This window comes from Neomonachus schauinslandi, chromosome 7 (assembly GCF_002201575.2).
Source record: "Neomonachus schauinslandi chromosome 7, ASM220157v2, whole genome shotgun sequence".
Taxonomy (NCBI): Eukaryota; Metazoa; Chordata; class Mammalia; order Carnivora; family Phocidae; genus Neomonachus; species Neomonachus schauinslandi.
Genome location: NC_058409.1, coordinates 102,067,626 through 102,094,622, shown reverse-complemented (window position 1 = coordinate 102,094,622; position 26,997 = coordinate 102,067,626). Strand labels below are relative to the sequence as shown.

General features: G+C 43.7%; 1 protein-coding gene across 13 annotated transcripts in view; it reads right to left on the bottom strand.

Moving 5' to 3' along the window:
* EBF1 (EBF transcription factor 1) overlaps positions 1-26,997 on the bottom strand; it is a 394,047-nt gene that overhangs the window by 3,314 nt on the left and 363,736 nt on the right. For 5 of the 13 annotated variants that reach the window (XM_021697812.1, XM_021697789.1, XM_021697805.1 and 2 more), the window contains 4 exons: positions 11,786-11,851; positions 10,405-10,582; positions 9,555-9,734; positions 5,584-5,778 (listed from right to left, as the gene is read on the bottom strand). In XM_021697812.1, coding sequence (XP_021553487.1) covers positions 5,584-5,778; positions 9,555-9,734; positions 10,405-10,582; positions 11,786-11,851 — 619 coding nt within the window. Of the gene's footprint in view, positions 1-5,194; positions 5,263-5,583; positions 5,779-9,554; positions 9,735-10,404; positions 10,583-11,785; positions 11,852-26,997 lie in introns of those variants that run through there. The other 8 variants (XM_021697770.1, XM_021697780.1, XM_021697798.1 and 5 more) reach the window with 4 other exon arrangements.

Here is a 26,997-nt window from a genome sequence, read left to right as displayed (position 1 = left end):
CCAAACCCTGATTATAATATCAGGGTCATAGCTCCTTAAGTCTCATCGGTGATCTCCTAAACTCCAGACGCAGAACACTTACCGATAGATCAATTTTAGGAAAAGATCTCTGTTTGCAGCCTCTGAGTTGCTATACCTCTAAAGAGGCCTTTTTATAAAGTAATCCCACTGCATGATTGCAGGGAAGCTCCTGGGTTTTTAGGACCTGTTTTTCTTGTATCTGTGCTGCAATCCTCAGGATTACTTATGTGGGTGAGAGGGATGGGTGTTTGAGGCTTGGAATGTTCCCGAAATGCCGCTGGCACACTGACTTGCCCAAGTGGGGGCCATGAAGATTTCCATGAGGACACAACACTCTCAGCAACACATGCCAAACATCACAAGACATCATAAGACCGAGGTGGCTCTGCCATTTTCCCCGGCAGCTGGGTGATCACGTTCTCTGACAGAAGGTCAGAAAACTATTGGTCTGAAAGGCCATGCATTTTGCATTATGGTTTTCACATTTTGATAAGAACAAAGACAAAATGAAAAGTTTTGCAGAGCTGGGAGAGTTTGGAGTGAGAGAGTGGAATGTGGTCTTCCTCGAACCACCATATGGGTAAGAATTATGAGCTAATCAGGACCAGAACGGGGGTGGGGGGGGGGATCTTGCACAAATTGAGCATGTGCCCAGAGCAAAAGACAATTCCACGAGATCACCGCTGGACTACATGATATCTAGAGTCAGGTGGGGCCAGCCAGCCTGAGCTCCAACAAGGTGAGGAAAGAAAAAAAAAAAAATCAGTGTGTGTGTACAATTTCTGTGAAATCACTCTGGTCTTTTGTTTTTAATTTTTCATTGCAGGGACTGTCCAGGACTTGGTTAGGGTTTAAAATCACTACACTGTGGGGCATGCTGACAGCCTCCTTGGGGCTGCCTCTCTCTTGATTAATGAAGTCCTCTGAGGCCTGAAATTGCATAGAATCCATGCTCTAGGGGCCATAAGCCTTTGGAGAAGGGGGAGGACGTCTCCAGGACAATGGCTGAGCAGAGTGGGTCACTCAAGTCTTTGACCTATGAAAATAGACACACCTGGGGAGTCGTCAGGATCAGGATTTATCAATGACTTTACCTGGATGGAAATGGAAGAAGACGTCTCTGCCTTTTCTCTTTAAATCCAAAATACAGGTACATTTTCCAAAGTTTTTCATGGGATGTTAATTGGTCTTAACACTCAGAAAGGGTTCTCTGGGCAAATAAATTTAGAGAACTAAATGGAATACTCTTTTTTTATTTAACTGCAGGATGTCTGTCTCAGAGCTTTTAATAAACTTAGGTGCATTGTTGCTCTCCAAGACTGGGATTCAGTAAGCACCCCACTTTCTAGATTTGTTTAACCACAAAAGTTAGATTTTTTTTTAACAGCATATCTTGTGAGACTCCAGAAGTGCTGAGACAAGAGTTGATTTATCCTAAAAAAATTTCTCAGACATATGGTAATTTGTCCAAGGTTTTATTTACCTGGGAGAGAAAGCCAGTTGGCACCGCAGGAGAAATTGTGAATTATAAAATATATGGAAAGAATGGAATTTATGGCTTCCACGTAAGGACTTCCTTGTTCAACCTCATCCCCACTTCCTGGGCCTCCATGCTCCAGGATGCCAAGTGGCTTGCTGGTTACTGCACATTACTCTTTGGCTCCAGTTATCTTTAATCCTCTGCTTCAAATGCCCCCTCCCCATCTCCCTCTGCCTGAATCCTCCTTGCCCTTCATGCAAGGTCCAGTTCAATGGCAGCCTTCTCCAGGAGACTACTCTGAATTCTCCCTGATCTTTCCCTCCTCTGAACTTCTACAGGTGGGCACCCAGCCTCTCCTAGACAGATCTGTCTGCTTTACTGGGGTGTTGTGTTTCCTTTAACACAGGGAAAGATTTGAAGGCCAGGATTTTGTGGTCCACCTGGGCCTAACCCAGTGGCTTCACAATAGTATGACCATAGAGCATAGGGACTTACTATCAGGCTGCTAGGGTTTTAACCCCAGGCTCTCCCAGGTTGTTAGCTGTGTAACTCTGGATGAGCCATCTTGGCTCTAAGGCTCAGTTTCTGCATCTGTAGAATGGGGACAACAAACAGCCTACATCAAGGGTGGTTGGGAATGAGATAATGTAGAAGCCTGGCTGGGAACAAGCCCTCCCATGTTAGTAGCTGTGACCATCGTCATCACCATCATGCGAGACTGCAATGCGTGTTCACTGGGGAATAAACATACATGCAGTCACTAGAGACGGGGCCAAGACGGGGCTGCTGGGGAAAAGGCCTTTAAGGGGCTGGCTAAAGAAAAACCCAGGATGATCTACAATTCGTAGAGTGGCAGTTGGAAGTACACAGGCCTTTAAAACCCTCAAATAGCCTGAACGTGTCACCTCTGATCTTATTTAAACAGTCCATTTGCTTAACCAACTCTTCCTTTGTCACTTGCCCGGTCCTAATGATCACAGTTCTGAACTAGGTGGGTCCAAATGAAATCACTGTAACAACGAAAAGGAGAAGGACGGTAACACTGCAGAGGCCCCCCCCGCCCAGCCACCCCGCCATTCTATAACCCGCCCACGTCCTTTCTCCATAGGTAAGCAGAGTCTAGAAAACTAACAATGAGGTCATTCTTTAGTTGCAGGTCTAGAAGCCCATCATCCCAATGTCCCTGTCTTCAGGGGAGACCCCAAAGCCTCAGGCAGGAGCTCCCCAGAAGCAATGGTATAACGCACCCTGGGCAGTAGTGATGGTGTACAGAGGGCCAAGGTGCGGTCCCAGGTGTGTGGGCCCTGCCTCGTGAGGGTGGCAGGAAGACGGACAGGATGGCTTCAAGAAAAATGGTGTCAGTTAATTCGACTTTAATTTCTCTACTCATACCTCCTCCCCTGCCGCCCCTCAGGAGCTGTTTGGTACATGATGGTATTGGAAAAACAAAAACTAGCAGAAGGAATCTCCTGGACACATGCTCAAACAGAAGGCAAGGATGATGTCGTCCACAACAGCAAATCCAGCACCAAGTGTGTCCCTGAATTTCACCTTGAACCCTCCCCACTGTGCAGCTGTGTGTGAGAAATGTGATGGAGAGGTGGCGATTCGGCTGCTAATCAGAACAGGGCGGAACGGCCTCTGTACTTTTGGAACCTATGCAGACTTGTGTTAGAAATGCCCTGGGTGACAAATGAACAAATTCTGTATGAGTCCCTGTCTTGAAGCCATTCCATTATTACTTAGGAGCGCCTGCACACGCACGCACGCATGCACACACACACCCCAGATGTTCCCTAAATCCAGGACATGCTACCGTCTGGGCCGAGTCCCTATTTTCAGTCCCTTCCTGCTCTCTCCTCGGGACACATGCAGGCAGAGACCCTGGGCCTGGCAGAAGGGTGGTCCGCTTCGGTTGCTGTGGGCCAGGGATCCAGCTGCTGACCTCCCAAGAGCTGCAGGCCTTTGCTTCTCAAGCACCACCTCTCAGCTGCTGATTACAAACCCCATTCTATCGTATTTTGATATCAAATCTATGTTTTAATGCGGGTTGTGATAGGCAGCTCAAGAATGGCAGATTTCCATTTCCATAGGTGTTACCCTTAGTTAAACCCATCGTAAGTTATATGCACTTACGCATTATATCCTTAGTTTGCCAGCCGGAAGTGTACTGAGGGTGACAAAGCATTATTTTCAGCGGAAAAAGACTCAGATGTGTATGAATGGGTGGCTCCCCTGTGTGGAGGTGGGCATGACCCACTGTGAATAATGTTGCCTGAAATGTAATTCAGATTATTTTCCTCTGCCCTCTAAGATGGCTTTGCCAATGCAGTTCAAGGGAGGGCCACGAGCATGTTATTCCGGGCATGACTCCGGCTGTGCTGGGCAGATTTGCCAGCAGGTTTCTGAGGAATGTTTAGCAGAGCCTGTCTGGAGTCAGAAGTCACAGTGATTAGGAGCTCAGGTTCTGGAATCACACAGTTTGGGTTCAATTTTGGCTTTATCAGTATTAGCTGTGTGACCTTGAGCAAACTGGGCCTGAATTTACCCATCTATGTAAAAGGAATAGTACTGATTTCATAGGGTCTTTGGAAGAATCAATACAAGGTTACGTCCACGTAAAGCATTCAGTGCAGATTACATATGTACTCTGTATAAATAACATAAATAATATACATATACATAACATACAATACATAATATACATATACATAAGAGACAGGGCTGAGAGATGCCAGATGGGTATGCCACCCTCCTGACCCCTCCCGCCCCCCCTGGCTGACGTCCATCAGTGAAGGTGGCATGACGACCACTGAGGGAAGGCACTATGGGGAGCTGTGTAGTCCAGGGGTTAGGGGCAGATCCTGTGGGGTTTACATTCATCTCCACCATTTACGCACTATGCCTATAGGCAGGTATTTACTCTCCTTGAGCTTCAGCTTTATCATCTGTACAATGGAGATCATAATATCCTCATATTTCACCAGGAAGTTGTGAGGATCAAATAAGATAAAGCATGCTCAATGCTGAGCACAGCGCCTGACACATGGTTCTGTGCTAAATAAATGGTAGCTGATTATTTTATTGATATTATTTCCCTGCCAGTTGCCTTAGGCATCCTGGGTGCATCCTTTTTACCCCCTATGAGTAATACAGTGCTTGGGAGATGGAAAGAGGAGAGATGAACTTTTGAGCCTGAATTTGAAGCCAGCTTCTGCTGGCTTCACACTATTGCCGGAAGTCAAACGATTTCATAACCTCCCTAACCTTGAGTTTTCTCATCTGTAAAGTAGGGGCTTCAAATGCCCAGCACACAATCCTGCCATGAGGGATGAACGAGCTTGTGCGGGTCAACAGTGCCAGCACATGAGAAAAATGTGAGACGCGGCGGCCCCGTTTTAAAAGGGTGGGGTTCTTCTTCCTCAATGAGTAGAGGGGTCACCTCAATTCTTGGTGACTCTTATTTTCCATACTCCATGATGGAGACCAAAATGGAACAATTTTAATATGAACCAGAATACTCTAGTAACAATTTGGGGTTTCTGGTCCCCGGCAGTCAGTCTTGGGCCTTTGGTCTACAGTGCTCTAACCTCAGGGCTCTGGTCAGGCCATGGCTCATGCACTCCCCGTGATCAGCCCCACACACGTTCACTCTGACAAAGGCAACAGGAAGGGAAGGTTGAGTGACCTACTTCAGGAGAAGGCCAGTCCCGGGAGAGACCCTGCAGTGGAGAACTTGCTAGAGTCCACAAAAGACTGGTCTGATTATGGCGACCACAGGGAATGAAAGAGGAGAAAAGAGAAATGCTGATATTAGTAAGTGGAAATAGTATTCTTAAGCAAATCCCGGGCCTGAGCACAATTGCTGGAGTGGGAAAGAGGACAGCTCAGGCAACTCCAGCAGAGAAGGGATGTGTGGGGCCAGGGGCCAGGGCCAAGGAGAGTGAACACAAAGGAACAAACAAAAGGAGGGCAGAGAGAAGCAGGCCAGGCCAAGGCTGATCCCCCGCACCAGTGACGCATCTGCTTCAGGCCCTGGGAGGGTGAAGTCAGGGCATCCTGTTGGCCTGGGTGGGGCTTACCTTGCAGGCTGTTCCCATTGGTGCTGGTGCAGGTGGGAGGCGGGGAGGTCTGGGGTCTGACAACTGGCGCAAAAGCACTCTTCTGTTTCACAGCTGAGACCATGTTGGCTGGTGAGAAGGAGAAGATGCCCGAGGAGCTGCTGCAGTTGGAGGGGAGGCTTGTGGAGGAGGCCATGGTGGGGCTGGATGGCACAACTGGGTGGGGCAATGGGAAAGGAGAAATCAGCACCTCTCCTGGCATGTGAGATTACACAGCTCAGCTCTGCCCTTCACCCAGCCACCCTGCTCAGGTCACCCTTCCAGCACGAGCCTTCTCTGAACGCTTGGGATCTTAGCTGCTTTCATCACTTGGTGCTTGGCACATGCGACCTTTTGTTGGTGGTGATCTTTTATGTGTTTATTGTGGGTCTACTACATGCTGGGCAATGTGCTAGGCACTGGGGCATCCCAGGCCATGAAACGAAAGTGCTCTTATAAGGGATAGGGTAGCACAAAATAATGACAAAGGTGAGCGTGGCCAGCTCTGCAGAGGCAGGGAAGAGAACCAAGGAAGGCTTCATGGGGGAGGTGTCAAATGAAGCATTCCAGGTAGGGCCTAAACTAAGGTTCTAGCAAAGGGACTGGGAATGTAAGACACAGGAGGAGACCAGCCTGAGACAGTGTGGCCACCGAAGGAATGAGAGGTGTGAGGAAGAAGGGTAGGTTGCAGGTAATGCCAGGATTCCAACTTAAAGCACTGGCAGATAGTGGTGTGTATGTGCCCCTGTTCTCCCCATGAAGCTATGAGTTCCCTAAGGATACGACTGTGCCTGAATGCTTCACATACACAGATATAGCTAGGTAGGAGGCCAGGTGGATAAATAGACTGCCACAGGCAATATTTGGGGATAATGCAGAACTACAAGTCAAAGTCACAAATTCTTTCTATCCCCGTAGAGCTGTACATGAACGCTTGTGAATTAATAAGCAGTAGGACAAGAGCTTTGTGTAAATACTCACAGTGTAGTAGTAGTGGGGATGTGGATTATCAATGATGGGAGAATTTTGGCAATTCATGGAGGGAGAGAACCTAGTTGCTTGGAGACATGAGTTTGGTAGATGCACATTCTCTACTGACCATGGTCCTTTCAGCCTGGCCATTCATATTTCGTTAGTTACTAATGATCTCATGGTTACTTCAGGAGACAGAGATTTTGCACACAGTGAGTCCTCTCCACTCAAGACCAGTATGTTCATATACTCACCTTCTATTTCCTCCATCTCCTCGGGAAAAGCATGGATCTTGCCCAGTAATTTTCAAGCATTTAATTCAAATTCTAAGTACTTCCTTCTACTGTATTATTTTTTCCCATGATGTGATAAACATTACATATTGCTTTATCATTCACAAGAATCTTCATGTCTTTTTCATCTTATGTCACTGTCAAAGCAACCTTAAGTTGGGGCCTATTACATCCCTTTTACATCTGAGCAAGCCGAGCAAGCTGAGACTCAAAAAATAGTTTTGTGACATGCCAAAGGGCCAGAGCTGGAATGTGGTGGAGCCAGGAACCAGACCCAAATCCAGTGTCTTTTCCACTACACTCCCCTGCAAAAGAAACCAATCCCCAGGGAAAAAGTCCTCCTTCCCATGAGCCCACTGGAGTCTAGATTGCTGGATAGGGGGCTGGCCTTCCCTTGGCCTACTGGCTGTGGAAAGAGGGAAGTGGGAATCAAATGGGTCTAGGCAACAACTGCCATCAGGGGGAAATGACCCCTTGGAATCAGCCCTCAGCACTACACAATCCAAAGGCACTGAATGCTTGATGGAGTAGAACACTGGGCCGCCATCCTCAGAGTTTTCACAAATATGTTCTACACTGTACTTTTTCTTTTAATGAGGCCAGCATTTTTATACATCTCTTAGGATTTGTAAATGTAAAAATACGCTCAATAATAACACCCATTTAAATTGCAAAACTCCTGCACTGGAGGTTTGATTTTTAAATATTCGTAGACTTGAAATCCTGCTGGTTCACTGAGGAAGGCAATTAATCTCGTTGGCAAATGCGATCATTATGTGTATTTAGAGGTGGGGAGTTTGAGGGGGTGGTTAACAGAGGAAAGGATGAAATATAGTCAAGCAGCTCCATTTGTTATAACATTATTAGTTATCAGCCACCACACCACAAAGTGTGTTCACCAGTGCAATGTCTTATTTTATTTTTTATTCTGTTCGGAATTTTTCAACATGAGTGGTTTATGAATAATTAAATATTATGGAGGCAAAAATTCAAATCAGCTGGGCTTTGTGTTTATTGTTTTATTTGCATTTATGCAGATAAAACCGTCCCATCTGAGAGCCTATTTGAGAATTTAATACTATATTTGTGAGCACTGAGGAAATCAATTAATGGAAATTAAATGTTGGAAGTTTCACAGACTGACAGATGCAGTCTCAGGCTGAAGTTGCTGGGTGTCTGCATGGGCTTGGGAAGACAGCTATCCAAGCCCCTAAATTGAATTGCTACCATATAGCAATTAGTTTATTGATTTAATTAAGAACGCCACCTTTTAATTTTCAGGTCATGATTGAAACATTTTCTGATTGAGTAGATGGGAGAACACTGAAATGATAGATCTATGAGAAACCATCTTTCGATGAATCAAAATCCTCAAACTGGTCCCGTTGACATAATGCAGGCAGACATAATGTATGCAGATTATTTGGGGACATTTTAAACGCTCAAAAAGCTGTGATTCTGAACAGATAAAGTGGAAATATAAAGTTTAGCACACACTGAGCATAAAAATTCAACAAGAAAGTAAAAGGCACTAAGTATTACTTTCAGAAATAACCTCTCTCAAAGGCCAAGAATGATCTTTCCTCTCTCAAAGGATTAGAACACTCCACATTTCCACCATCAGAGACAGCACGGTTTTTAGGTTTTTTTAGCCAAGACTCTTTAAAAAAAAAAAATCATGAGTATTCTTTCATTTAACAACACATCTTCTATCATTCCACAAATGTCTAAGAGTTCGGCCTCATTTCACAAAACGGAAGAGTCACCCACACTGTCCAAGATAAACTTGGTTATCTAGGTACAGATCCTCAGCGGGAGATCAAGAGATTGTAGAAACACAGCCCAGGACAGTTTATATGTAAAGATGCCAGTTCCCTGAGGTTCTTTAGATGCAATCTAAATGTTGTACTGGAAATTCTTGAAGCTAAACTTCTTTAAGGCGAGGACAAGGCACCAAAAAAAAAAAAAAAAAAATTTCTTGTGTATGTGTGTTTTTTCATCTTGCCAGATTTTTGGAAAAAATAAAGTGTTTTTGTTGTTGCTATTGTTTGTTTTCTGGTATACATCAAGCACAAAGGGGAAAAAATTCCAAGCATTTAAAAAAAAAAAAAAGGAGTCCTATTCCTAAAGGGAGAGATGTGAAGTCTTAGAGTGTTGTGTTCTGTCTAAGACTGAAGTCTTAGACCGTCATCGCGATGAATTAGGTTTCCTGACTGTGCCTCTTGTGGGCCAGACATCAGGACAAGCTCATTCCATGCGTTATTTTATCAAAGTCTCACAACTGTATGGGGTGGGGGGAGGATGTTAGTTCCCTCCCCATTTTACAGATGAGCAAACTGAGGCATGGAGAGGAGAGAACTTGCATAGGGCCGCCAGTCAGTAACTGGTAGAATCAGGGGTCAAACCCATCTCCACTCCGACTCGAAGCTTGGGTTCTGGTGATGACATCCTACTGCTGCTTTGGGTTTTAACAAAGTTCTGACAACGAGGGAGACTCTGGGATGAGGAAGGTGAGCAAGGGAAGGCAGAGATTTCTGCCAGAGACAAATGGCGCCTTTCATAGCATCACCTGGGTGGGAGCCCTCAGGCTGAAGAGACCCTGTACAGTGGGCCACACAGCCCACTCCAGTGGGCTCCAGTTCTTGGAGCAAAAGCACGCAGAAATGCAGGACACACGGGTCTACTTACTGGCATAGGGCGAGTTGGCAGCTGAGCCATTGAGGAAAGTTGGGGAGCCGCCCAAATTGGACATGGCAGCCGTGCCGTATCCGTTCATGCTTGTGCTGACGGAGTTATAGTTGGTCTGCTGCGGGGTGGTGCTCGGCACGTACCCGTGTGGTGACACGCTGCTTGAGTTGCGGGTGAAACCTGAGGGGTGGGGGCAAAGCCGGGGATGAGGGTGGCAATCCGGGAAGGCTCGGGGACAGGAAGGTCTCTGGTTCTTGCCCCATCGCCGCATCCCGGAGGGAAGGGGTTGGGTGATTCATGTGCGTGGGTTGGTGGTGCTAGCTCTGTGATTAAAATGGGAAGCGAGCAAAACACACATTTCTTAGGAGATCATAAATACTTAGCAGGGCCATGAGAAGTGGCAATGTAGGGCCTATAAATTATCATTTTGGAGCAGAAATACATCCCAATCTAAGAGATGTACCCTGGAGTTAACAGGTTCTTATTCCCTGAGCGAGTATGATGTGCTTTGGCCCCTCAGAACTTTAATTCCAAGCCTCTTTGCGATCTGTCATTCATGGTTTATGATGAAAAGTCAAATGGAGAGATGGCTAAGTGCGTGCATCCTTTCTAGCCTCTGATACCACACTGCCAGTCGTGATAGCTATCACCCAAATTCTACAGCAATATCTGATACACACAAACTAGGAATCTCCCCTATTGGGAAAAAAAAATGTTTTTAAATAAAAACGGTTTCGTGCCAAATAAATGGTGGGGTCTGGGGGCGGTGGGGGGGGGGGCGGGTGGCGTGAAGAAGCCTGAGGTTGGGAAGGGGCAGGGCAATGGGGAGGGAGGAGGGCAGGCTCCTGACCCTGATTGGTGGCCTGCGACGCCTCGGAGACGTTCACAGCCAGCTGTCCGCTGAAGGAGTTCACGCCCATCATGCCCGCGTGGACCGAGGTGTTAGTGAGGGCGGGGAGCTGGCTGTGGTTGCGGGGGACGCTGTACAGGGCCTCCGCAATGTCCGCTGCTCTCTTCAGAATAATTTCCTGCAAAGTAAAAGCAGTAGCCCCTTAGCTACCCTAGTCATACTCCTAGGAAAACCATCTATTCCAGTGTTTGTTTTATGCCAGGCAAGGTGCTCAGGGCCTTGACTTCCGCAACCTCTCAGCAAACCTAGGACAAGTCTCATCATCATCAGGCCCATATAGCAAATGGGGAAACTGAGGCGCAGAGAGACATGAAGCACTCACTTAAGGACACTCGCCTATTCAAGGACAGAGCTGGGCTGCATAACCTTGTTTGTCTGACTTTGAAGGGCCATTGTCTTAGGCATCCCTTCATACTACCCCACATGTGACAGGGCCATGGCGTTTCCCTCTGCTGCCAGTAACACACAGGACCTCTGGTGTTACACACACACACACACACACACACACACACAGCCTGCAGCTCATCTCCCCTGCTAAAGTTAAGGGCGGTTTGCAGATGACTCCCTGTGTCCCTGAGTATTAGTGGAACTGTGTCCCCTGGACACTGATTCAAGTGACACAAAAAAAGGGGAGTGAGGGGCGCCTGGGTGGCTCAGTCGTTAAGCGTCTGCCTTCGGCTCAGGTCATGATCCCAGGGTCCTGGGATCGAGTCCCACATCGGGCTTCCCGCTCTGCGGGAAGCCTGCTTCTCCCTCTCCCACTCCCCCTGCTTGTGTTCCTGCTCTCGCTATATCTCTCTCTGTTAAATAAATAAAATCTTTAAAAAAAAAAAAAAAAAAAAAAAAAAAAAAAAAAAAAGGGGAGTGAATGATTGCTCAGACTCCTAGTTTCCAGAGCAATCGGAATCATATACACGGAGTAGCTCCGTGAATAGAAGCAGACAATTATATTCAGGCCTTATTATGCGTTTTAGGAGAAAAAATTAAACCCCCCTTTTCCTCCTAAATTTGCTTGAAAACCTGAGAGGAATAAAATAAAACATCAGTAACTCTCTTCCTCAATTATGAAGCACACTCCCACAGAAGATTCATTTTAAATGGAGTCCCGTTTCCCCTAAGGAAAATGATTCTATACAAAAGGTAACAAAAGATTTACAAAACAAGAAAGAAGAACTGAATAGCCTGACGTGTTATGTCCGGATGACACTGAACTCATGCAAGTGGCTTTCATATTTTTCACCATTTCTTGACACAAGAAGGAGTCCGCGCTCTTCAAATGAACGCGGAGGCCCACGCAGTTTCGAGCCCCAGGACCGCTCACCTGGTTGTTGTGTGGCATCCCATACAGTGCCTCCACCAGATCCGCGGCCCTTTTGAGGATGACTTCCTGTCAAGAGAAAAGCAGATGCAATCCTCCGAGTGACAGCCAGTTGCTGTTATCTTTTCACAAGACCACGTTCCAGTTCCCTCTGGCCAGACTTGGACACTGCACTGCTTTAAAGGCAGTAGCTCGGGGAACCCCAGAATGGTGTTAAATCACCAATTTATCCCTGTTCACATACACACTTAATTGAGTCAAAAGGTGAGCATCATTGGTATTGCAAGATAAAATACATCACTCAATAGTCTGCCATCGGCACGGTAAAGCACTCATATGTTTATTGCTGAATACAATTGCCAGGTCATTTACTAGATTACTACAATCGATGTCATTCAGTGCATGTTATGAATCCCTAAGATGTGTTTATTTAGTACTTAATTGCTTATTCCAGGAACCACGACCTTAACAGACAGGTCATTTTCGAGGGATTTCCAATCAATCTTTGGCTACTAGAAGCATGTAGCATTAAACTTCTTTTGTTTATCTCCCTTGTGTGGCAGAGCCAGGATATAAGGGAGTGATGGAGTAAACTCACATTTCTGAGGCAATGCGTTGTTTGTCAGAGGCTCTTACAAAAGGATTCTCCTGCCCCCGGAAGCTCTCTCTGCACCAATTTTCATGACTGGCAGAGTCTGTTTCTTTTATAGCAATCCTTTGCTATTCCAGTATTGTTTGTCATTTTCCCCATTTGCTCATTCATTCTCATCCCAGATATATGCTCTGCTTTTCATTCCAGTTGAAGAAAAGAAAATGTCTCCCTCTTCATTTAGGTGGACTTCCACATTTAGCCTGCATGCTTATTTCTAATAAATAGCGCACTCTACAAAAGTGTGTGTGGTGGTAATTTTTTTCTTCAACCAAAAGAAGTTGTTCCCTCTTCATTCTGCCCTAATTGTCTGCAGATTCATTTATATTGGAAGATGAAGAGGGAAGTTAAGCTTGTAAAATGGAGGCTTATCAGAGAAGCAAACATAAAGGCGTGGCATGATTATCAGATGTGATTTGCAAGAAGATATGTTTACAACTTTTTTTGCCATGGCTAAAGTTGCAAAAAGAAGTTTAACTTTAAATATTTTACACAATAGATTTCTGCATGGAGAAGCAGCAGTGTTCGATTTTCATATACTGTAGACGCTGATCAGAAAATAGGGATATAATTACATTCATTTTGCTGTCATCATAGCCTCTTCAAAAATCCTTGAACAACTCTTAAAATGACAAGCTTTTAGATACATATTAGCATTTTTCAATTTTAAATTTTCTATAATATAAGATAAAATAGTTGTCATACCGCAGTAACTACTTATGACATATATAATGTCCTAAATTCAAAAATGAGATAGAAGGGTTTTCAGGTTTCAATAAACATTTATGCTTACCTTAAGCTGCTAGACCCCATTTATAAAACAGTTCAGTTATATTTCATATAAGGAGTGTAAAGCATTATATAATCAATGGAGTTTGAATCAATACATCTGAAATAATTTTTCTTTTTTTTTAATGCAAGCTACAAGATTATTTACCACTTTTTGTTTGCAGTATTGTCTGACCACAGCAGTTAATAATTTACTATGTTATGGCCACACTAAACCCTACCCCCATATCAAATTCGGCCCTTGCTGCTTTCACTAAAACCTCATGGCTTTATCTAGCCCTTAGGAAAGATTAAAACAAAATAGGATCAAGTTAGTTTATTTACTAAGATTTGACTTCTCTGGGTCTACGTTCATTTATTTCTCCAAATAAATATTTATAACAGTGTTTGGGTTTGGCAGAGAAGATATTTTTCTTTCTTTTCATTTTAGGAAAAAAACAAGTCTCCTGTTTGTCAAAAGCAAGATGAGGTGCAGTTGGAAACTGCGCTTGTGAATTTCAGTCTTGGAACACTATCATTGAGGACTCTGAGCAATGCTTATTTTCATTAATTTCACAGAACCAGGGAGGAGAGAAGTTCAAAATAAACTCCAAGATCTTTGAAGTTTTCATAAACCTGAAAAAATTCCAACTACCAGTGCATGCTATACATTTTACTCTCATATATTTTTGATGATAAAGTTTTCCAGTGACACAATCCAACTGTTTCTTTTTCTGCTTATTCAATACCCAGAGTTCTAATCACCATTTAATCCTTTGAAAATGAAACATGTGAATCTTGCTTCTTAAAGTTATATCCCTCTTCTATCCAAGGAGCTGGGTCATGCTTTCCCACTAGGCACATGGCCATAGGCAGGTCATTAGCCTGGCATCACTTCAGACCAGCAGTCTTGTGGAGAGTGAATCTGGACTTTTTTCCTGAAAGTGATTTCCTTAAATGATATCTTGCCCATTTTAAAATGTCCTTCACTGCAGTATCGACTTTGGGATTTAAGGGACAGCCCACATTTGGTTCAGCTTTGCCAGTGTGATTCAGCTTCTATTAGTTATTTCTGCAAATGGGAAGGAGAAAGGAAATTTCTGGGTCCTCTATGAGTTAGTGTAACGGACCTGCAAGGTGCTTGGATTTTGGTGACCAGAAAATTGCTCTCACCTCCATGTCATTACGCTCCCAGTGAACTAGCCCCCAAGCGTGTTTGTGTTGGGGATCTAATATATTGCCTTTCAATCAGAGCTGAGAGCCACTGAACACACAGACAGAACATGACGAGCAGGTCAGGAAAGCAATAAAGATTTTACAGAGCTGTCCAAGGTGCTAAATTTACTCAATAATGGGTTTGGCACCATAGTGTTAACCTCTCATTTACTACCAGTTTGAGGGACTAAATTGAAGTAGCTGACTTCATTTACCTTGAAATGTATATTTTATGACATTATGTAAGTAGATTGAAAGGGCACTGCAGTTTTAACAATTTAAAGGCTAAAGCATGTTTAAGATGAAACTTGAATATTTATTGTATATTGCACTTAAAGTATATAGAATGTTAAAACGTATTGATTAAATTTGTAAAAGGCATTATAAAAATGACAGGTAGTATAAAAGATGTATGCCTTTTAAAATCAAATTGATAGTGTATGCTATCTCTTCTGTGGTCACAAGTGTAATTTTTTTGCAGTTTTATATGGTAATTTGAAAAATCTGTAATTTCACATTAGGAAATGATTGAGCCTGGGATGTTAAAAAAAAAAAAAAAAGGAAGAAGTTTCCCATAACGGGAAGAACTGGATGTTTCACATAATCTTTTGTCTCTGAAATTGTTCCTAAAGTCTTATTTTTTGTGGCATTAGGAGGGAGTATAGTATAAGGATCCTTCCATTCTAATATGCAATTTTAATATTTCTGAAAAGAAAGAGCACTTGACTAGTACTAATATCCAATTTTTCAAGGCATTTATTTGTCAGGAGAGATTTTCTCTTCTTTCCATAATGTTTAAAATATCTCCCTGCTTGCAGTTTAAAAGATGAGGGTAGAGATTAGATTCTTCTAAGATAATTAATCCTATCCTTGGATTAAAAAAAAAAAAACCCAGTAGGGAATAAAGAAGACAAATACTAGTATCCTAAATATTGAAAATCCCCAGAGTCTCCTCATAGAACTAATGCTTGTTTTCCAATCTACGTCCTTAGTCGGACTATTTTTCTTTTCATGGCCTTGGATCTCCTCTCTTAAAAACAAAAAATGTTTATTCCTTAAAAACAACAACTTTCATTGATCTATTTTCTCTCACAGTTAAAACCCAGTTTTAGAGGGGAGGGGGGTGGGGGGGCTGGGTTAGCCTGGTGATGGGTACTAAGGAGAGCACGTACTGCATGGAGCACTGGGTGTTAAACGCAAACAATGAATCATGGAACACTACATCAAAAACTAATGATGTACTGTATGGTGACTAACATAACATAATTTTTAAAAAAATGGTTTTCCCTGTCCTGTTATGACCATTGGTTGATGATAATGTGAACAGGGTTCTGCAAAGAGAAAAGGGGATAAGCTATTTAGAGTCTACAGAAACACTGGGGAAACCCAATTCCGAGAAACAGTTCAAGCATAATTGTGATGGGTTTTTACTTATGTTTCAGAGCCTTTATAATAAAGATGCTGAATGGACTACAAATACAGAAGGAAGATTCACCTTTACTTCCTATGTTGCAACCCCATCAATTAGCAAATAAGTTCTGAGCTTCTTGTTGCCCCAGTAGTCAACAAACTGACATTGCTCTCCAGCACTTTTCAAGGCACATTACCCTCCCAGAATTAAGGTACAGGCTTCTATAGGGATTACAAAAGATTCTCCCCATCATCTGGTCCTACCCTCTTTATCCAATCTCCTCTCCCTACAGATGTGAAGAACTGCTCTCTATTTTGGTCTAGCTAGTCCTCCCTAGCCTAGAAGCAAAACGTTGGCTCTGTCCCATCTCCAGTCCCTCACTCCTTTCACCTTTTCTTTATTTGGAATACTGGCTTCAGTCTGTGCCCATTTACGATGACTTCTCATCCTCCAAAGCCTGGCAATGAAGGTGGTGATGGTGGTTTGGTTAATGCTAAAAATAACTGCCGTTTATTGAAAGTGGAACATGAACTCATCCAGTCTTCACAGAGAGCCTCTTAAGGTGCTGCTTTGGCAGATGAGGAAACCAAGACTCAGAGAGGAGAGCCAACTTTCCCTAAGTCCGCACAGCTGACGACTGGCTGGGCAGGGATTGAATCTCGGGTGTTAGGCGTCAGAGCCCGTGCTCTGAGAATTGCACTGTGCCATCAGAAGGAATCCCACCCTAACCACAGCTTCAGATCTCTCTCCCTCCTTGGAACAACAGTGTGGACGGTTCCGTCTGGCACAGCACAGCCACAGACGCCATGGGGCCATTTAGCTCTGATTTCAACAGTGTTCGTCTTCACTCTCCACCGCTAAGCTGTAGGCCCTTTGAGGCCCTGAATATCTGATCACCTTCTCCAAGTCCCTAGCGCCATGTCCAGCAGACCATAGGCCTTGAGAAATTCTTGTTGAAAAGTTTATTCTAAGATAGTTTCTGATTTTTAAAAGTACATGCTTGATTTATATGATGAAATGACAAAAGCATATATCTGGCCTGGTTTATAAAAGCAGAAGACTTAAATTTGGTGTTCCGTTTGGCTCCAGACCTTTTAATCCAATATATAAATTCCCCAAGGTCAAGTCTTGATCACTGTGGGGGTTTTTTATGCCTTTTTTTTTTCTTTTCTGAATTTGCTCTTTTACTCCTGCTGGCTTGTGCTTATATTTTAATTTTGTGATTAATATAATGAGTCATGTTGGGTACAGACACTATCTCAAGTTAGAGGCTGCTAGCAACATGAGGTTTGTCTTGATGCACATCAGCCTTTTATTAACCGTACTCTTAGACTGTTAGAAATACTTAGGTATTTGCACCATCTTGAGAACCAGGCATATCATGTCTGATATGCAGCTATGGCTAATTCATCTTTCTTTTGGGTTCATGACAATAAAATCTCTGAGGATTATTCCCCTTCTATGTGAATCTTCTCTTCAGTGTCTGCCCTCAAATGTGTAGGCAATAAGCTCATATTCACTGGCCACATCTAGCCTTCTAGGGTGAAACGGAAGGTTGTCTAACTGTCCAATGTGGAGTCCGTTTATAAACCCAATTAAATGTTCTGAGTAATTCAAACCCAGATGAGCAGTGGATCTGGCATGAACTTTCCTTCATTCAGAGCACATATACCAGCTCATAAAGCCAGAGGGATACCTATTTACCAACACAACATTCATTTCAAATTTCTGAATCAGATTCTGAAGACCCTGGGGACTCCCTCATAAAATTAAGGCTCAGGGATACTTCAGCAATTTGGGAGGACAATCTGTACTTGGCTTTATGCTCCCTCAAGTGGGAAATGTTTTTGCAGTATGTAGAAGAAAACAGAAGCTGAACTATAAAGTCAAGTTGACTTGGGCGATTCCTGAGAAAGAAGCACAATACCTTTCTGTCACTGCACATTTGCCTGGCACCCATTTATCACCAATCTGCTTTGCTTTATCAGGGGATTCAAGATGCAAGGGGTCCAAATCTCAGCAACATAAAATGGAGTGGCGTGGCATAATCACCTCTGGTTTAGAGGCAATAAACATCAGTGGAATCAGCATTAATTTCATTTGCCTCCTCGCTCCAGAGTTTACCAAAGGGTCCAGATTTTTAACAGTATACCCAGATCACTAGCCTCTTAAGTTCTAGCTCTTTCCCCGCTTCCTTCTGAAAGTCTGGGTGACATGGCTGATCAGAACGCCCGAAAGCTGAAAAACTGATTGGAAGTTCCTTGCAGCCCATTCCCCGCAGAGCTCGATGTACAAAACAATAAATACTAGTTGTACTGAGAGGTGATTTCTGTGCAGGGTAGTTTTATATCCCAACGTCCTTCGTGTTTATTCAGCCAAATGGAAAATTCCACAATGGCAGACTTTGCATTCTAGAAAATCATATAATGAGGGCAGGGAGGGAAGGAGTAAAACAAACCAAAATAATACTTGAGCACTGTTTAGTTTCCAATTCTCTGAGACATTCCTCAAATTTTTCATTTTTCTGGTAATATGAACTTCTTGAAAGAGAGCTGACCTCAGATCATTAGAAACCTTTAGTGTCACACTTCAAGCGCTCTTTACTCAGAAGCCCTATGACTGAGAAGAGTCACTTACATTTAGCATGGATATAATTAAACATGTTTCTGTTGAAAGGGGCATTCTCATTATGGCTAAGGACCACTTTAGAGTAAATTGAAATGGAAAGGAGGAGCAGAGATGAGGTGTCGGTAGCAAGTGGATATTTCTAGGGAGGCATAAAATGCCAAATGTTGTAACAATTATATTTTACAACCTTGCATTCTAAAGACTTCATAGTATTTTATTATATAAGAAGCTTCAGCTGAAGCTCACCAAGTGTTCTAGCACATACTCATTGCCCATAGACTTTAAAGAAAAATAAAAGTCAAGCCACAATTAAAATCTGCAGACATTTCCAGAACAAAGGAATTAAATAATCTGAAAGGGCCTACTGCTATAAATACAACAGGCATCGGAGTCATTTTAGTCCAGTCTAAAGAAAATGTGGGTGGGCTTGGGAAACTTCTCTAATTTTAAAGTTGATTTTAGGTCCAGATTAGATGAGAGCTCTCTTCCTTCTCAAACATATTATTACGTGCCATCATGCCATGTGGCTAGAGGGACACCAGGAAGCTGTGCCTTTGTTGCAAACATGGTAGAGAAGACTGATTAGAATCACATGAAATTAAAGCAGGTTGTAAGCTAAGGCAGCTATATCAACGTAAGACATACTAACTTACATGACTGACTTTTACAGTGGAAAGAAAAAGGCTGTTTTCAAGCAGCCATTATTGCCTCAATGGAAAAAAAAAAAAATCAATGGAAGCGAAATGAACAAGAGATTTTGTCTGAGTTGCAGTTAATACCACTGAAGAGCTATGGATAATAAAAGGTCAACAAATAAATTAGCCAGAGTGTTATGAAATGAATGATTTGGCTTATAATTTTATTGAGTGAAAATTGTTCGCTGCCTATTAGACCAGGTAATTTTTATCTGGTGCCCCAATTCCTGTTCCGTAAGCAATAATATAGTTGTAAGAGCTGTCGGTTCGATCGCGTGACCTCTGAGAAGCTGGCTAGGACAGCTGACTACTATGATGGATAACTAAGCTTGGTCTCCACAAGGTGCCAAACCTCCCCTTCCTGCAAGGGGATCTCATAAAAGAAACATTACAGCTTGATTCATTTTACCAAAATGTTCGACTTTTCAAGTGTCAGCAGTTAAGTATAAATTGTGAAACCAGGTATTCCTGAGAAGAGTTATGACAATGGCTTTCCCCCCTCTTTTTGGTCTCCTGGCATTCTCTTCTAAATGGTGTCATGGTAATTGGTGATGGGAGCCTGGGGTGCTTCCCGCCACAAATACAGTGAAAAATGGTGTCTGCACCCTTGTGAATATGACCTGCTTGGAGGTACAGAGCTGAACTTGGTAACCTCTGGCCGGCTCTTCTTATTCCAATTCATTGTACTGGTTTAAGACCGACGCTCTGGGTTAGGTCCTGCTGAGTGGCCTTGGAAATCGACTTTCTGATCAGGATAAAAGTCTCTGCTTAAAGAGAAGGCTATGGACAGAGGTGCCTTTTTCAGGGATAGGTTGTAAAGTCAGCACATGAAACAAAAACTGCCTAGAGTCAAAATTACCCTTGAAAATCTTTCAAGTCACCAAGGCCTGGGCTCTTAGAAACACAAAAGCCAAAAATTAACTACTTCTGTTTCTCTTTGTCTTTGGTGTGGATTCCCTTTCCCTAGGGCAAAGCGGAATAAATGTCTAGTTTGAAAGCAGAAGGACCATTGAGTAAACAGAGAAATTTACTGCCATACCTACGTGCGTGCATGTCTATGTCTATGCGTTTGGTGTGTGTGTGTACAAATGCATGCGTGTATATTTATATTTTTGGACAACTACGTATAGTTAAACTTGAATAAGTGATACATGCACGCTGGAGCTATGTTGTACTTTAAGGATATCTAAGGGAGGCAAAAATATAGTTTGCTTTGCTTCTTAAATTGTCAAACATCATCGGTTACTATATGCACCTCCAGACAAATGATACCTGTAAATTCCCAAGGCTTTACAGATGGTCCTGAGTATAACTGCAATTAAAATCCACTGCCTCGAGACTGCTGGGGCTGTTCTTATTACTCTGATGCTTAATTGAAGTGTTACTCAGGGCTGAAAATAGTGAGCAAGGTTGAAGACCTACCTCCTAGTGTCTCTGTTTCTAAGGGTTTCAGTCTAAGAGGAGGGTTTTGGATGGTGGGGAGGTACATCTGAGTTAGCCCCTTGTTCCTCCTGTGACTTCTCCCTGAACTAATGAGTAATTACAGTCGATGCCCCTGCCCACAGGGTGTGATGTGAAGTAGGATAAACGCGGTCACCCTCATCAAGAGCTCAGTGCTAAAAAAGAACTCGAAAGAGTTTCCAGAATTCAGCTATAGAGTAAGTGACATTACAAGTCCCGACGACAATGACTCTGCTGCTAAAGAGAAAAAGAATTATCTCCAATGTTTGTATGTGCATGTTTTTAATCCGCACCACCAGCTGCCGCTTTTGCTTGGCTCAGCCCTTTCTGAGCTAACCTCAGTCCATGCTACCATTTCCCTTTTTCCACTCCCCAGCCCTGGCCAAGCTCGAGGATTTTTTTAGGACTGGATTGCAAAATTGCCTTTTTTTTCTCAAAATTCCTTTTTCTTAATCCTAGGAGGCAGTGCTTAGGGATACTAGCTCTGGGGTTCAATGTAGCTGGCTCAAATCCATGTTCTGGCACTTACTAGCATTGTGAATGCATGCCTCGGTTTCCTCATCTGTAAAGCAGGGTTAATGCTAGCACCTGGCTCGGTAGATATATGTAGTTAGTGCTTTCCTGAGCAATAGCCAGCACTAATATTGATAACCTTCACTTATTTTCCAGAGAACTCTGGCAGATTATATGCATTCTTAGAGTCAATGTGCATTACCTGCCTTGAGTGCTGTTTGAGATGCAGTCTTATTGGCAAAACACTGGAAGATTCTGAGCAGACTAACAGTGAGGAAGTCAGGTGAGGTAGAAAACCTGCATTTACCAGCTGCATAAGCTTGGCCTACTGAGCCTCAGTGTCCTCATCTTTAAAATGGGCCTGACACAATAATGATGAGAGGGATAACTTACCAAAAAACAAGTCAAAGGTAAAATAAAGAAGGGAAAATTATAGTTCTTGCGAGGATCATGGGCTTTTTAAATGAAGCTACAATCTTTTTCCCCAAAAAAATGCCTACTCCACCCCCACACACGGTTCTATATTCAACTTCAGGGCGTGCACAGAACAAAGCTAAACTCCCCCCCCACACACAAGAGGCATAAGTAGAGGGGCCACCAAGCCTCTAACTTGAGCACATTATCAAAACACGTTGTGGAATTAGCCTGTGAGGTTTCTGGCAGATACAGGGGAGAGAGGAGGAAAAGGGGCTGCATTCCATAGTTTGCGTTTTTGACAAGAGAATGCAGAGACAAAAATGCTTCTTGTGTTCAAGCACAAGTGTGCTTTTTTCTAAGAGTTAAATATACCATATGATTGGCTTTTGTTTCTGTATTTTTGTCGGAGTCGAGTCATTTTGGTTCCTGGATAAAATGCTAACAGAGTTTCCTCAAATGACCAAAATAAATGAATGATCAAGGTGAGAGGGTGGCCAGTGTCACAGTGTGGAAGCTAAAGATGACAGGTTTTTCTTTACCCTTTTCTGAAACCCTTACTCCTCTCCTTTTCTGCGAACAGGCCATGTGGTTATGCCAAGGTTTCTTATTTGTATTTTCACTGATGCAAGTGTGGGTTCTGAATCACTGAGAGTCTTTGCATAAAGACTAAAACAATAAAAGCATAATTAGAATACATTGTATACAGCCTACTCCAGTTTTATTTTGCCCCAGCTCTGTATTTATGATAAATCACTAAACACGAACGCTCTTTAGGGAGGGTGATTTGGGGTGTTGTCTCTCCATTGAGCAAAAACAGTGCCTGTGACTGGAGTCTGAATTTCAATTCTGCAAGTGTACAGTTGAACTGAATAATATTTGGCACAATGCAGCGCACAACCGAGCCACTAAATGGCTGATTTACTAAATTATTATTAGATGAGCCCTTGCTGTTCCAAATGAAAGTGCAGTCACTGTCTTCCTTCATGGTGTGTTCAAATTGTTCTGTGTTTAAATATGCAGCATGAGGCTAATGTGAGCTGATGAACTGAGACTATAAACATTCACTTTCAATACAGATAGAGCAACAGAGAGGCAACGTACCATGTGGCCCGCGGAGGTGAGAATGATTTGTATTGAAGGATGTTGCTGCCTACTTCCATTACTTTAAGGTAGTCTTAATTAGCACGGTGTTGGAAATGACTAATTCCCACGCACAGGAGGAGCAGACTCATGGAGGCTGAGATTTTTTCACGTGCCAATGAAGGAGAAGCGACCATAAAGGATTGGCTGCCTGTGTGGTCCAGAATCTTGCGTTTTATTTGTGGCAGGCTGCGCAGCACCAGCCGAGTATAACACGCCTGCTGGAAGAACTATGGTTTTTGACAGTCGATGTTTTTCTTCCAGAGCCTCCCGAAGGGTCTCTAGTCCATCCTCACTACCATCCATCCCTCTGCAATCCACATCCCTTCCGATTCAGGTCTACCACAGGCCACCCTGGCACCTCTCCCCATCTCACCAGCTTCTTTACCGACACCTGCTGGAATGGACACCAACCCTTTGCTCCTTGGAAGACTATAACCCTTCCTCCCTCCTCCCCTTTGAGGGCAGTTATAGGCAAGCACTTAAAATACTGTGATCACTTACAGTAGATTAGAATTTTTTATTGGTGCCGTGTTGCCATAACAACACGAAGACAGCAGATGACTTAAGCTAAGCTTGCAAAGCAAAAGGCTGCTCATCTGGCAGTTAAAATGAATACAGTTCATTTCACAAGTTTCCCATATGGACTCTTAGTGTATGGTAATGAGGAGACCATATGGTGAGAGAAAATGCACTGAGAACAATTGGGTTCCACCGGCTGAGTGGGAAGTTGGGAGAGAAAACCCGGGTGAGAGATTCTGGTGTGTGTGCTCTCTGGGTTCAAGGTTTGCTTGAGGTTTGTTTTGGTTTTTGTTTGGGATGGTTGTTTTCCATAGGGGTTTTGCATTTCTTAATCCGCTCCTTAATATGTCGGCTGTGCAAAATGACAAACATCTTGCAAATTTTGCAATATCATTCATCACAAACTGTCAGCAGTGTTTGCAAATCTGACTTGCAAGATCTTTTAAATGTGTTGTTCTTAAAACGCAACAGTACTAAGTTTTTAGACAAAGTGCAGGAAAATTTAAGCACTTCTGACAAGCAGAAACATTAACAGTAATCATTTTTAAAACACTCGCATCTTTTGCCTGCATGTTTAGCTGTAAATAATGCTAGACTGTATAAAAGCTTTAAAGTAAAAATATAATAAATACTTTTTATTATGTTTCATAAAGGATAAAAAAAAAATGCCGTGAGCCATGTGTATGCGTTATCTATACACGTGTATGTATAGAGATGGATAGCTCCCCCTCTCCTCACTACTAACCAGATTGGAGACCTGGAAGGACAGCTTGAAAAAGGCTCTAAAGTCAATTCTGTACTATACATGCTTCATAAAAGATGAATATAAATGCATTAGTTAGACACGGTGAGCTAAATTAGAAGGTCAGGCAGGGCTGGGAGGGCTGAAAAATCACACAACCAATGAGTGTAATTACTCTTTTTTAAGTCTATTAAGTGGTGTTGTTCTATCAAGGCTCAGGGGTATAGGACATGAAGAACAAGATAAAGTAATGTGTATTTATTACTCCCACTGGATCAATTTACCAGATATTTTCAGCTCCATAAAGCAAAATACACAAATGCCGCCTTTGTTACTTTTCGCAAACTGCTTTCTTTTCTCTAAAAGAGGGACTGGCTCTTGCAGAAAAAAACGTTTGCCCTGTGGAGGTCCCCACGCCAGCCCCTCTCAGTGGGGGAATGAGAGAAAGCTGGCAAGAGTTTAAGTAGGATAGGGGTGAGGTGTAGGCAAGGGACAGGGGAGAGGAGCCAGTCACCTCAAGACAGGATTATTTGGCTTTCTAGATCTGAAGGCGAAGTGGGAATGTGGCCACACGCTAACCGTGAGGCGGTCAAGCCCAAGGACTCACATTTTCGTTTTCCCACTGGCTAGCTGTGAGGTCGCGGCAAGTCGCCGGCCATCTGGAACTCTGAGTCCTGTGGAATGGGGAGCAGCCACCTCGCAGGGACTGGAGCCTCCATGTGCTGAAGTCAGGCTAGCTGCCGGAGAGGCCCCTTTGCCGAGATTCTCTCCCCAATGCCCAACAACAACACTGCGGGGCCACGGCATGAAGAAGGAGCAACAGGCTGGAGAGGCCAAGTCACTGCACAGAGCGGTGGATCTGGTTTTCAAGCTCCACGTGCATCTGGGCGGACAGCCCACTCTCTCGACCTCTGTGCTCTTCGAGCACCTGGATGAGGCAGCGCTGGGTGCAGCAGAGGCGTGACGGAGCACCACCCGTGCCCTGGGACCCGGTGCCAACCCACGCAAGGCCGCAAGCCCTGCCCACTCTGCCCACCTCGGTGCTCCTGCTCACTGACCACTCGGAAAGACAACTTGCAGTCAACTGGAAGGGGATGGAGACACCTCTGGCCTTCAAAACAGAGAGAACTCCAGGCCCAGTGTTTCTGGAATGCATCGTGCAGGCCAGCGTCTCACAGTCTCTGACTGACCGCAGTCCCCATCCCCTCACCTCTACACTAGCCGCAGAGTCAACCTTCACCCCAAAGTTCGTCACATGTTCCTCTCCCTCCTGCCAGGCTCCAGAGAGGGAGGCGAGTCCGAATGAAACAGAACAGAAAGCTTCCATTTAAAATCGTAGCCCACCCTTCTCCCTGTGCAGATGAAAAAGGAAACCAAAACACACCCGGGCTTAGGATAATTACAGTATTTGAAATTTGTGCATACGGCCACTATCACTAATGGTGACTTTCAGGGACAGCATGATTTACGGAGAAGGATCCAGCTTGCTCCTGATTTCTCATTTGGTAAATGGGAATGATGTCTGCTTTCTCGACTTCTCTTATAAGTCGGGCTCCAAGAAAACAAAGCATGCACAAGTTCTTTGAAAAAGCACGAGCCGGTAGACAAAGGCATATTATTATGGAAAGCCGTCTGCTTGGGCTTTGGAGCAGTTTCATTTGACAGAATATGTGGGTGGTTGTATGAATCTAGCTTTGTCTATTCACAAACACATGGGTTTAATAAAGTGCAGTTTGTTTTTTAAGGTGTGTGGTCCATGGCTCACTGAAACTCTCCTGTTTGACAAACACTGACCATGATTCTAAGAAAGGCAGAGCCCATTTTTATCCCCCTAACAATGGACAGCAGGAGTATAAATCTCCCAAGTGCACAGGAATACCTCAAGCTGGCTCCATCCGCCACTTCCTGACCCTGCTCTTGAACTCTCACTCCACCTTAACATTCGGAGCCAGGACAGCCCCGCTGATCTGAGTCACACAGAGAGCTTCCTGGGGTGGGCTCCAGCCAGAGCCCTTGCACAGTCCGGTGGCTAGATGCAGGCGGCCGAGTGTTTCCTTAACACACAAATCCATTGTGTCCTGATGACTCCTCCCAAACCCAGGAAAAGAGGACTGGGAATTCCACCATCGGGCCACCGGGGATGAAGTGACACGTATCCGTGCTGTTTGCTCACCATTTCTGAATGTGATGTGCGACTGTAAAAATGTCTTTAAAAATACACGAAACTCAGCCCTATATTCCTATTTCTCTTACTTCTTTACGAATAAGAAAAGTACTTCCTGACTTCTTTAGACCTCAACCTTCAGACCAGCTTTATCTTCTGTTTTTTGATCAATACTTACTGAGAGGCAATGGTGAGCCAGAGAACAGTGCTGGAGGGCACCTGCAGGAGTACCTCTTTGTATCCTTACGTGATCCCCATGAAGTCAGCACGATTATTGTCCCCACTTTATAGATGAAGAAACTGAGGCACAGAAGATAAATCACCCGTGCAACTGCTCACACGATTAGATTTCCTGCTCTGCTGAGACTGGATGGAAGGGCCCCCCGAAGCAACAATGCCACTCTTACTCAACTGGCAAATAATCGTAGCTGCCTTTTGTTGAGTGCTCAATAAGTGGTTTTTAAAATAACAGCCAGAAAAGGTAGAAAATATTCCCATCTCCATTTGATAAAGAAGGAAACTGAGGCACAGAGAGGTAAAGAATCTTGGAGGGAAAAAAAAGAATTTTGACCCCAGTTACATAGCTAGTAAGTGCCCTTGCTCTGAGTCTCACACCTGCCAATCTGATTCTCAAGTCCCTTTAGCAGATTCTAGAGACATCAAATGCCAAATGTAAAGTCCCTAAATGGAAAATAAGAAAAATCTGGCATTGTGGCCATGCCTTCTTTCTACTACTGAGACACCTAAGGCACTGACCGTTAGGTGGACACATGTCGTTTACATCACTGCGCTATAAAATTACCAATTACAGTCCCTCAGGAAATGCATGGGAGTTAGGTTCTTGCTGGACAGAGGAACTTAAAAGTAAATCTCTCCAAGGCACATCTACA